Source organism: Pseudophryne corroboree, chromosome 11 (assembly GCF_028390025.1).
Source record: "Pseudophryne corroboree isolate aPseCor3 chromosome 11, aPseCor3.hap2, whole genome shotgun sequence".
NCBI lineage: Eukaryota > Metazoa > Chordata > Amphibia > Anura > Myobatrachidae > Pseudophryne > Pseudophryne corroboree.
The window spans coordinates 329458385-329471616 of NC_086454.1; the positions used below are offsets into that span (position 1 = coordinate 329458385).

The window sequence follows — 13232 nt, forward strand, 5'->3', positions numbered from 1 at the left end:
TCTATCTGGGAGTAATGAGGGAATCCAAGTGCAGATATTTCTGCCTCCTACTGTAACACACAGCTATGTCACATGCCTCCTCCTTGTGCTGCGCAACCAATGTCACACTGTAATACAAATGTAAACACCAGAGAACAATAGGACTAAATTAAAGGAGGGGACAATGTTGACAGTAGGTCTTAGCCAAAACTAGCGTCTGCTATTCCCACAGCACAGACCAGAGCAAAACTGTATCTGGCTGAAAACCGTACTCGCTTATAATAAATAGCCACAAAACACAACAGTGCACAGGAACCTGGAGATAATCCTATAATTAGAGGCCAGATCTGCAGGACAAACACACACACTGTTCTAACGTCTCAAATGTTTCCAGAGAAAGCGGATGAAATGGATCCTCCTAGGACTTGGATGTAAATTCTTATTTACAGCTCAAAAGGTCGAAATTAAAAAGTTTAACTCCTTGCTGACCTCCCAACAGCTCATTTACACTTGCTGGACTACTGCTCAATATTGTGGTCACAATGGAACTCTTGGCCCGTACGCAGAGCCTGGATGTTCATTATATTCCAGTGAGTGCGGCCCATAGCTGCCGGAGCGCTTTACGTGTCACTCAGTCAGTGTAGATGAATGGAGAAGCTTCGGCTATCCCACAGGAATCCAGTGGCGTCACAATAAAATGATCACCACGGATTTTAGCCGCAAAAGGGAGATCTATTCTCTCCCCTGGCTGTACGCACAGATACAGGGAAGGGACGTCCTGACAGAAGGTTGTATGCATGGAGTGTATGCATATGATATACAACGCTCAGGTGAGTGGTGCCAAAGTTAATCTATGGGGTATATTCAATAAGAGTCGGGTCCATTCAGACATGCAGTTGTCGGAATGGACCAGACAACCCCTATTCAGAGAGTGCCCAAATCCGACTGTCGGATTTAGCCGCTCCCGGTGTCTTGTCTTGCCGCTGCAGCGGCGGTGGGAGCTGTCAGTGGCGCCGAGAAGGGTGGGGGGCGGGGAAGAGCTGTCAGCGGCTACCGTGTCTGCGGCGGTGGGGGCAGCAGCGGAAGAGGTGAGACGGAAAGGAGGAGACGAGGGGAGCAGCGGCTGCATCAGTGGAGGCTGCGGCATCCACCCGGCTCCAGCAAGTGGGACCTCGCTTGCCGCTGGGATCCTGCTCTCCACGCTGCAGCACTGCTCCCAAACCCCCCCCCCCCCCCTCCCTCTCCTGTTCTCAGTTCACTTCTCTCAATCCGGCTTTTTTTAAAGTCAGATTGAGATAATAGGAAACGGGGCTAAAACCTGTCGGGTTTGGCCCCACTTCCGACAATGCACGCTGATCGGCGGCGTGCATTTTCGACAAGTTGGGTTTCCGTTTCCGTAATTAATAAGTCGGAACCCCATCCGACCTAAAACGGTCGGAAGCTGCCGTCTTTCCGACAAGACGGCAGCTTCCAACAGTTATTGAATATAGCCCTATGTCTCCAACACTGAGTGGCTGGGTCACAGGAGTGTGTATGTATGTGATATACACCAACATTCACAACTGGGATAAAAGAAAATGTGCAAACAGGAATTCAACACCAGGGTGGATCTAAAGCATGGAAAGTACCTGGTTATTGGTGAAGACTCTGTATATGTGTAACTCAGAGTCTGGTGCAAATCCCTGGCATTCTCTCATGCTGGCAATGACGCCTGCCACAAAGGTCCCGTGTCCAAGTCCTGTATTAAGCAGAGAGACAACGCTGCATCATTTCCACGTAACCAATAATGAAACTGCAAAGACACTGGGGTCGATTCAATTCACAGACAGTTGAATAGCGCCGAGAGTTAGCTCCCGTCGCTATTCAATTCAGCTCACGTTAAGTCGCGAAGGCCTGTTCTCGCGGACTTAACAGGTTGAATTGTCGGGAGTACGGGCATTCTCCGACTTAACTCCCCGCCGCGATCCCGACAGAATCAGCTTCGCGCCGGCCGCACTTTTGTTGGATTTCCTCTCTCATCCCCCGGGAGAGAAGAATTCCCGACAATTGGTGTCACCTGTCGCTGTATTGAATAGCGCCGGGCTATTCAACTGTCGGTGAATTGAAACGACCCCACTGAGACTACTGGGGTCACAGTTACCGCAAGTGTGTACTCCTGACCCTTTCCCACACACAGGCTGTAGCTCTGAACTAGTAGATTGTAAGAGGATTCCATGGTGCATATTATGGGAGTGTCTAACAGGTTTTAAGTTTGTCAAGATCAGCGCCATGTAAGGACTTGTTATAGTTTTCACATAATATTTAGGACTAGCGGCAATATTATGTTTATAGAGGATACATGATTTTTGACTATCGGACTTTTCTTGCTTTTTCCCCCTGGATACCATACTGAAGTATCCTCCTTGGCAAAGGCAGTCTTCTCTTCCTAGGAGAAGGGCCGCAGCAAATTTAAAATAAGAATTTACTTACCGATAATTCTATTTCTCGGAGTCCGTAGTGGATGCTGGGGTTCCTGAAAGGACCATGGGGAATAGCGGCTCCGCAGGAGACAGGGCACAAAAGTAAAGCTTTTACAGGTCAGGTGGTGTGTACTGGCTCCTCCCCCTATGACCCTCCTCCAGACTCCAGTTAGGTACTGTGCCCGGACGAGCGTACACAATAAGGGAGGATTTTGAATCCCGGGTAAGACTCATACCAGCCACACCAATCACACCGTACAACTTGTGATCTAAACCCAGTTAACAGTATGATAACAGAGGAGCCTCTGAAAGATGGCTTCCTAAACAATAACCCGAATTAGTTAACAATAACTATGTACAAGTATTGCAGATAATCCGCACTTGGGATGGGCGCCCAGCATCCACTACGGACACCGAGAAATAGAATTATCGGTAAGTAAATTCTTATTTTCTCTATCGTCCTAAGTGGATGCTGGGGTTCCTGAAAGGACCATGGGGATTATACCAAAGCTCCCAAACGGGCGGGAGAGTGCGGATGACTCTGCAGCACCGAATGAGAGAACTCCAGGTCCTCCTTTGCCAGGGTATCAAATTTGCAAAAATTTACAAACGTGTTCTCCCCTGACCACGTAGCTGCTCGGCAGAGTTGTAATGCCGAGACCCCTCGGGCAGCCGCCCAAGATGAGCCCACCTTCCTTGCGGAATGGGCCTCAACAGATTTAGGCTGTGGCAGGCCTGCCACAGAATGTACAAGTTGAATTTTGTTACAAATCCAACGAGCAATCGACTGCTTAGAAGCAGGTGCACCCAACTTGTTGGGTGCATACAGTATAAACAGCGAGTCAGATTTTCTGACTCCAGCCGTCCTTTAAATGTATATTTTTAAGGCTCTGACAACGTCCAACAACTTGGAGTCCTTCAAGTCGTCTGTAGCCGCAGGCACTACAATAGGCTGGTTCAGGTGAAACGCTGATACCACCTTAGGGAGAAAATGCGGACGCGTCCGCAGCTCTGCCCTATGTCGAATGGAAAATTAAATAAGTGCTTTTATAAAACAAAGCCGCCAGTTCAGATACTCTCCCGGCCGAAGCCAGGGCCAGTAACATAGTCACTTTCCATGTGAGATATTTCAAATCCACATTCTTTAGTGGTTCAAACCAATTGGATTTGAGGAAATCTAAAACTACATTTAGATCCCACGGTGCCACCTTAGGCACCACAGGAGGCTGTATATGCAGTACTCCTTTGATAAAAATCTGGACCTCAGGGACCGAGGCCAATTCTTTTTGGAAGAATATTGATAGGGCCGAAATTTGAACCTTAATAGATCCCAATTTGAGACCCAAAGACAATCCTGATTGCAGGAAATGTAGGAAAACGACCCAGTTGAAATTCCTCCATCGGAGCACTCCGCTGCTCGCACCACGCAACATATTTTCGCCCAATACGGCGATAAAGCTTCGCGGTGACTTCCTACCTTGCCTTTATCAAGGTAGGAATGACTTCTTCTGGAATGCCTTTTCCTTTCAGGATCTGGCATTCAAACGCCATGCCGTCAAACGCAGCCGCGGTAAGTCTTGAAAAAGACAAGGACCCTGCTGAAGCAGGTCCCTTCTCAGAAGTAGAGGCCACGGATCGTCCGTGACCATCTCTTGAAGTTCCGGGTACCAAGTCCTTCTTGGCCAATCCGGAGCCACTAGTCTTACTCCTCTTTGCCGTATAATCCTCAATACCTTTGGTATGAGAGGCAGAGGAGGAAACACATATACCGACTGGTACACCCAAGGTGTTACCAGCGCGTCCACAGCTATTGCCTGCGGATCTCTTGACCTGGCGCAATACCTGTCCAGTGTTTTGTTGAGGCGAGACGCCATCATGTCCACCATTGGTTTTACCCAACGGTTTAATAGCATGTGGAAAACTTCTGGATGAAGTCCCCACTCTCCCGGGTGAAGGTCGTGTCTGCTGAGGAAGTCTGCTTCCCAGTTGTCCACGCCCGGGATGAATACTGCTGACAGTGCTATCACGTGATTCTCCGCCCAGCGAAGGATCCTGGCAGCTTCTGCCATTGCCCTCCTGCTTCTTGTGCCGCCCTGTCTGTTTACATGGGCGACTGCCGTGATGTTGTCCGACTGGATCAACACCGGTCTTCCTTGAAGCAGAGGTTCCGCCTGGCTTAGAGCATTGTAGATTGCTCTTAGTTCCAGAATGCTTATGTGAAGAGACTTTTTCAGGCTCGACCACACTCCCTGGAAATTTTTTCCCTGTGTGACTGCTCCCCAGCCTCTCAGGCTGGCATCCGTGGTCACCAGGATCCAATCCTGCATGCCGAATCTGCAGCCCTCCAATAGATGAGCCTCCTGCAACCACCACAGAAGGGATACCCTTGTCCTCGGCGACAGGGTTATCCGCAGGTGCATCTGAAGATGCGACCCTGACCATTTGTCCAGCAGCTCCCTTTGCATGGAATCTGCCGAAAGGGATTGCTTCGTAAAAAGCTACCATTTTTTTTCAGGACTCTTGTGCATTGATGTACAGACACCTTTCCTGGTTTTAGGAGGTTCCTGACCAGGTCAGATAACTCCTTGGCTTTTTCTTCGGGAAGAAAAACCTTTTTCTGAACTGTGTCCAGAATCATCCCCAGGAACAGCAGACGAGTTGTCGGCATTAATTGGGATTTTGGAATATTCAGAATCCATCCGTGCTGCTTTAGCACCTCTTGAGATAGTGCTAAACCCATCTCTAGCTGTTCTCTGGACCTTGCCCTTATTAGGAGATCGTCCAAGTATGGGATAATTAATACGCCTTTTCTTCGAAGAAGAAATATTATCTCGGCCATTACCTTTGTAAAGACCCGAGGTGCCGTGGACAAACCAAACGGCAGCGTCTGAAACTGATAGTGACAGTTTTGTACAACGAACCTGAGGTACCCCTGGTGTGAGGGGTAATTGGAACGTGGAGATACGCATCCTTGATGTCCAAGGATACCATAAAGTCCCCTTCTTCCAGGTTCGCTATCACTGCTCTGAGTGACTCCATCTTGAACTTGAACTTCTTTATGTACAGGTTCAAGGACTTCAGATTTAGAATAGGCCTTACCGAGCCATCCGGCTTCGGTACCACAAAAAGAGTGGAATAATACCCCTTCCCTTATTGTAGAAGAGGTACCTTGACTATCACCTGCTGAGAATACAGCTTGTGAATGGCTTCCAAAACCGTCTCCCTTTCTGAGGGGGACGTTGGTAAAGCAGACTTCAGGAAACGGCGAGGTGGCTCTGTCTCTAATTTCAACCTGTACCCCTGAGATATTATCTGCAGGATCCAGGGATTTACCTGCGAGTGAGCCCACTGCGCGCTGTAATTTTTGAGACGACCGCCTACCGCCCCCGAGTCCGCTTGCGAAGCCCCAGCGTCATGCTGAGGCTTTTGTAGAAGCCGGGGAGGGCTTCTGTTCCTGGGAAGGAGCTGCCTGTTGCTGTCTCTTCCCTCGTCCTCTGCCTCGTGGCAGATATGAATAGCCCTTTGCTCTCTTATTTTTAAAGGAACGAAAGGGCTGCGGTTGAAAGGTCGGTGCCTTTTTCTGTTGGAGAGTGACTTGAGGTAGAAAGGTGGATTTCCCGGCCGTAGCCGTGGCCACCAAATCCGATAGACCGACCCCAAATAACTCCTCTACGCATCGCCTGTCCACTGTCGTGTCCATAAAGCTCTTCTGGCCGAAATGGACATAGCACTTACCCGTGATGCCAGTGTGCAGATATCTCTCTGTGCATCACGCATATAAAGAAATGCATCCTTTATTTGTTCTAACGACAGTAAAATATTGTCCCTGTCCAGGGTATCAATATTTTCGATCAGGGACTCTGACCAAACTACCCCAGCACTGCACATCCAGGCAGTCGCAATAGCTGGTCGTAGTATAACACCTGCATGTGTGTATATACCTTTTTGGATATTTTCCATCCTCCTATCTGATGGATCTTTAAGTGCGGCCGTCTCAGGAGAGGGTAACGCCACTTGTTTTGATAAGCGTGTTAGCGCTTTGTCCACCCTAGGAGGTGTTTCCCAGCGCTCCCTAACCTCTGGCGGGAAAGGGTATAAAGCCAATAACTTCTTTGAAATTAGCAGTTTTTTATCGGGGCACCCCACGCTTCATCACACACGTCATTTAATTCTTCTGATTCGGTAAAAACTACTGGTAGTTTTTTCACACCCCACATAATACCCTGTTTAGTGGTACCTGTAGTATCAGCTAAATGTAACATCTCCTTTATTGCCAAAATCATATAACGTGTGGCCCTACTGGAAAATACGGGTGATTCGTCACCTTCACCACCGGAATCAGTGCCTGTGTCTGGGTCTGTGTCGACCGACTGAGGCAAGGGGCGTTTTACAGCCCCTGACGGTGTTTGAGGCGCCTGGACAGGCACTAATTGAGTGTCCGGCCGCCTCATGTCGGCAAACGACTGCTTAAGCGAGTTGACGCTATCCCGTAATTCCACAAATAAAGGCATCCATTCTGGTGTCGACCCCCTAGGAGGTGACATCCTCATATTTGGCAATTGCTCCGCCTCCACACCAATAACGTCCTCATACATGTCGACACACACGTACCGACACACAGCAGACACACAGGGAATGCTCTATACGAAGACAGGACCCACTAGCCCTTTGGGGAGACAGAGGGAGAGTCTGCCAGCACACACCAAAAAGCGCTATATATGACAGGGATAGCCTTATGATTAAGTGCTCCCTTATAGCTGCTTTTATATTAATATATATATAGCCATTTATTTTGCCCCCCCTCTCTGTTATACCCTGTTTCTGTAGTGCAGTGCAGGGGAGAGACCTGGGAGCCTTCCTGACCAGCGGAGCTGTGACAGAAAATGGCGCCGTGTGCTGAGGAGATAGGCCCCGCCCCTTTTCCGGCGGGCTCGTCTCCCGCTATTTAGTACATTTAGGCAGGGGTAAATATCTCCATATAGCCTCTGGGGCTATATGTGAGGTATTTTTAGCCTTTTTAAAGGTTTTCATTTGCCTCCCAGGGCGCTCCCCCCCAGCGCCCTGCACCCTCAGTGACTGCCGTGTGAAGTGTGCTGAGAGGAAAATGGCGCACAGCTGCAGTGCTGTGCGCTACCTTAAGAAGACTGCAGGAGTCTTCAGCCGCCGATTCTGGACCTCTTCTTGCTTCAGCATCTGTGAGGGGGCCGGCGGCAAGGCTCCGGTGACCATCCAGGCTGTACCTGTGATCGTCCCTCTGGAGCTTCATGTCCAGTAGCCAAGAAGCCAATCCATCCTGCACGCAGGTGAGTTCACTTCTTCTCCCCTCTGTCCCTCGTTGCAGTGATCCTGTTGCCAGCAGGAATCACTGTAAAATAAAAAACCTAAGCTAAACTCTCTAAGCAGCTCTTTATGAGAGCCACCTAGAATTGCACCCTTCTCGGCCGGGCACAAAAATCTAACTGGAGTCTGGAGGAGGATCATAGGGGGAGGAGCCAGTACACACCACCTGACCTGTAAAAGCTTTACTTTTGTGCCCTGTCTCCTGCGGAGCCGCTATTCCCCATGGTCCTTTCAGGAACCCCAGCATCCACTTAGGACGATAGAGAAAAGGGAATTCCTACCCAGGTTCCATTACTAGGAAAGTAAAAGGTGAGCCGTTCATTAAGGCAATATAGTTATAACCAGAATATTAAAAAAAACAACTCACCTGTGGCCGGAGACGCAGACCACATGATCACGATGGCAGTTGCGGCACCGACGGGGTTAACCCCTTGTGATGCAGAACCGTTTTTATTTGAACTTTCATATTACATGTACTATAACTGACTAAATGCATGTTTAATAAGGTGTTTTATCATGTTATATACAGTGCGCTGTTGAAGAATTATGGGAACGCATGTGTAATTGCATAAACAATGCACTTGAGAGGAATATTTAACGTATTTTGTTTTAAAAGGCTTTGACACTTGGAAACAGATAGTTCAGGGGACGTTCTCACATAGTAAATAATGACCTCATGTGAAATGACCAAGCCTTGTTCACAGTCAATGCCCTACAGGGGGTATTCTTGTGTGTCTCTACGTAAAACTTACACACACACACACACACACACACACACACACAAGAAATAAGACAGTTTATTGATTTTCAGAATTTACTGTTGTGTCCTAGGAATTAGAAGGTGTTAACCGTGTGATTAAGCGGTATCCGGACTCCAGGTCAACAGCAAACAGGTCGACGCCAATTGGTCGACACACCTTAGGTCGACATGGACAAAAGGTCGACATGAACAAGGTCGACATGGAAAAAGGTCGACATGAGTTTTTCACGATTTTTTTCTTTTTTGGAACCTTTTCATACTTAACGATCCACGTGGACTACGATTGGAACGGTAATCTGTGCCAAGCGAAGCGGTAGCGGAGCGAAGGCACCATGCCCGAAGCCGCGGTGCACTAATTGGGGTTCCCGGTCACTCTACGAAGAAAACGACACCAAAAAAACATAAAAAAACTCACGTCGACCTTTTTCCATGTCGACCTTGTCCCTGTTGACCTTCTGACCATGTCGACCTAAGGTGTGTCGACCAATTGGCGTCGACCTAGGGTGTGTCGACTTTTTTGCCGTCGACCCTGAGTCCCAGACCCGATTAAGCAAACTGGTTTATATATGTGAAAGGGAAGCAGGAAACATTTATTTCTTACCAGTTATTTATATAGCGCACACATATTCCGCAGTGCTTTACCAGTGAGAATAATTGTCCATTCACATCAGTCCCTGCCCCAGTGGAGCTTACAATCTATATTCCCTATCACATGTACACACATTCACGCTAGGGTTAATTTTGTTGGGTGCCAAATGACCTACCAGTATATTTTTGGTTTGTGGGATGAAACCAGAGTACCCGGAGGAAAATAAGAATTTACTTACCGATAATTCTATTTCTCGGAGTCCGTAGTGGATGCTGGGGTTCCTGAAAGGACCATGGGGAATAGCGGCTCCGCAGGAGACAGGGCACAAAAAGTAAAGCTTTAGGATCAGGTGGTGTGCACTGGCTCCTCCCCCTATGACCCTCCTCCAAGCCAGTTAGGTACTGTGCCCGGACGAGCGTACACAATAAGGGAGGAATTTTGAATCCCGGGTAAAACTCATACCAGCCACACCAATCACACCGTACAACTTGTGATCTAAACCCAGTTAACAGTATGATAACAGCGGAGCCTCTGAAAAGATGGCTCACAACAATAATAACCCGATTTTTGTAACTATGTACAAGTATTGCAGATAATCCGCACTTGGGATGGGCGCCCAGCATCCACTACGGACTCCGAGAAATAGAATTATCGGTAAGTAAATTCTTATTTTCTCTATCGTCCTAGTGGATGCTGGGGTTCCTGAAAGGACCATGGGGATTATACCAAAGCTCCCAAACGGGCGGGAGAGTGCGGATGACTCTGCAGCACCGAATGAGAGAACTCCAGGTCCTCTTTTGCCAGGATATCAAATTTGTAGAATTTTACAAACGTGTTCTCCCCTGACCACGTAGCTGCTCGGCAGAGTTGTAATGCCGAGACCTCTCGGGCAGCCGCCCAAGATGAGCCCACCTTCCTTGTGGAATGGGCCTTAACCGATTTAGACTGTGGCAGGCCTGCCTCAGAATGTGCAAGTTGAATTGTGTTACAAATCCAACGAGCAATCGACTGCTTAGAAGCAGGCGCACCCAACTTGTTGGGTGCATACAGTATAAACAGCGAGTCAGATTTTCTGACTCCAGCTGTCCTGGAACATATTTTCAGGGCCCTGACAACTTCTAGCAACTTGGAGTCCTCCAAGTCCCTAGTAGGTGCAAGGCACCACAATAAGCTGGTTCAGGTGAAACACTGACACCACCTTAGGGAGAGAACTGGGGACGAGTCCGCAGCTCTGCCCTGTCCGAATGGACAAACAGATATGGGCTTTTTTGAGAAAAAAACCACCAATTTGACACTCGCCTGGTCCAGGCCAGGGCCAAGAGCATGGTCCTTTTTATGTGAGATGCTTCAAATCCACATATTTGACTGGTTTTAAACCAATGTGATTTGAGGAATCCCAGAACTACGTTGAGATCCCACAGTGCCACTGGAGGCACAAAAAAGGGGTTTGTATATGCAATACTCCCTTGACAAACTTCTGGACTTCAGGAACTGAAGCCAATTCTTTCTGGAAGAAAATTTACAGGGCCGAATTTGAACCTTAATGGACCCCAATTTGAGGCCCATAGACACTCCTGTTTGCAGGAAATGCAGGAAACGACCGAGTTGAAATTTCTTTGTGGGGCCTTCCTGGCCTCACACCACGCAACATATTTTCGCCACACGTGGTGATAATGTTGTGCGGTCACCTCCTTTCTGGCTTTGACCAGGGTAGGAATGACCTCTTCCGGAATGCCTTTTTTCCCTTAGGATCCGGCTTTCCATCGCCATGCCGACAAACGCAGCTGCGGTAAGTCTTGGAACAGACATGGTACTTGCTGAAGCAAGTCCCTTCTTAGCGGCAGAGGCCATAAGACCTCTGTAAGCATCTCTTGAAGTTCCGGGTACCAAGTCCTTCTTGGCCAATCCGGAGCCATGAGTATAGTTCTTACTCCTCTACGTCTTATAATTCTCAGCACCTTAGGTATGAGAAGCAGAGGAGGGAACACATACACCGACTGGTACACCCACGGTGTTACCAGAACGTCCACATCTATTGCCTGAGGGTCTCTTGACCTGGCGCAATACCTGTCCCGTTTTTTGTTCAGACGGGACGCCATCATGTCCACCTTTGGTATTTCCCAACGGTTTACAATCATGTGGAAAAAACTTCTCAATGAAGTTTCCACTCTCCCGGGTGGAGGTCGTGCTGAGGAAGTCTGCTTCCCAGTTTCCATTCCCGGGATGAAAAACTGCTGACAGTGTTATCACATGATTTTCCGCCCAGCGAAAAGTCCTTGCAGTTTCTGCCATTGCCCTCCTGCTTCTTGTGTCGCCCTGTCTGTTTACGTGGGCGACTGCCGTGATGTTTTTCCCACTGGATCAATACCGGCTGACCTTGAAGCAGAGGTCTTGCTAAGCTTAGAGCATTATAAATTTACCCTTAGCTCCAGTATATTTATGTGGAGAAAAGTCTCCATACTTGATCACACTCCCTGGAAATTTTTCCCTTGTGTGACTGCTCCCCAGCCTCTCAGGCTGGGCTCCGTGGTTACCAGCATCCAATCCTGAATGCCGAATCTGCGGCCCTCTAGAAGATGAGCACTCTATAACCACCACAGGAGAGACACCCTTGTCCTTGGATATTGGGTTATCCGCTGATGCATCTGAAGATGCGATCCGGACCATTTGTCCAGCAGATCCCACTGAAAAGTTCTTACGTGAAATCTGCCGAATGGAATTGCTTCGTAGGAAGCCACCATTTTTACCAGGACCCTTGTGCAATGATGCACTGTTTTTAGGAGGTTCCTGACTTGCTCGGATAACTCCCTGGCTTTCTCTTCCGGGAGAAACACCTTTTTCTGGACTGTGTCCAGAAGGGTTCACTACGGCTGGCCGGCGGTCGGGCTCCCGGCGACCAGCATCCCGGCGCCGGGAGCCCGACCGCCGGCTTACCGACAGCTTGGCGAGCGCAAATGAGCCCCTTGCGGGCTCGCTGCGCTCGCCACGCTACGGGCACGGTGGCGCGCTACGCGCGCCACACTATTTTATTCTCCCTCTATGGGGGTCGTGGACCCCCACGAGGGAAAATAATTGTCAGTATTCCGGCTGTCGGGCTCCCGGCGCCGGTATACTGAGCGCCGGGAGCCCGACCGCCGGCAAACAGAAGACCACCCGTCCAGAATCATCCCTAGGCACAGCAGACGTGTCGTCGGGATCAGCTGCGATTTTGGAATATTTAGAATCCACCCGTGCTGATTGTAGCAGTATCCGAGATAGTGCTACTCCGACCTCCAACTGTTCCCTGGACTATGCCCCTATCAGGAGATCGTCCAAGTAAGGGATAATTAAGACGCCTTTTCTTCGAAGAAGAATCATCAATTCGGCCATTACCTTGGTAAAGACCCCGGGGTGCCGTGGACAATCCAAACGGCAGCGTCTGAAACTGATAGTGACAGTTCTGCACCACGAACCTGAGGTACCCTTAGTGAGAAGGGCAAATTTGGGACATAGAGGTAAGCATCCCTGATGTCCCGGGACACTATATAGTCCCCTTCTTCCTGGTTCGTTATCACTGCTCTGAGTGACTTCATCTTAATTTGAACCTTTGTAAGTGTTCAAAAAAAATTTTTTAGAATAAGTCTCACCTAGCCTTCTGGCTTCAGTACCACAATATAGTGTGGAATAATACCCCTTTTCTGTAGTAGGAGGGGTAATTTAATTATCACCTGCTGGGAATACAGCTTGTGAATTTTTTCCCATACTACCTCCTTGTCGGAGGGAGACTTGGTAAAGCAGACTTCAGGAGCCTGCGAAGGGGAAACGTCTCGACATTCCCATCTGTAACCCCGGGATACTACTTGTAGGATCCAGGGGTCCTGTACGGTCTCAGCGCCATGCTGAGAACTTGTCAGACGCGGTGGAACGCTTCTGTTCCTGGGAATGGGCTGCCTGCTGCAGTCTTCTTCCCTTTCCTCTATCCCTGGGCAGATATGATCTTATAGGGACGAGAGGACTGAGGCTGAAAAGACGGTGTCTTTTTCTGCAGAGATGTGACTTAGGGTAAAAAACGGTGGATTTTCCAGCAGTTGCCGTGACCACCAGGTCCGATGGACCGACCCCAAAC

At 48.9% G+C, this 13232-nt stretch overlaps 1 protein-coding gene across 2 annotated transcripts in view; it reads right to left on the bottom strand.

Moving 5' to 3' along the window:
- Positions 1-13232, bottom strand: part of MBTPS1 (membrane bound transcription factor peptidase, site 1) — a 125148-nt gene that overhangs the window by 77801 nt on the left and 34115 nt on the right. For both annotated transcript variants that reach the window (XM_063945741.1, XM_063945742.1), the window contains exon 6: positions 1608-1717. In XM_063945741.1, coding sequence (XP_063801811.1) covers positions 1608-1717 — 110 coding nt within the window. The remainder of the gene's footprint in view (positions 1-1607; positions 1718-13232) is intronic.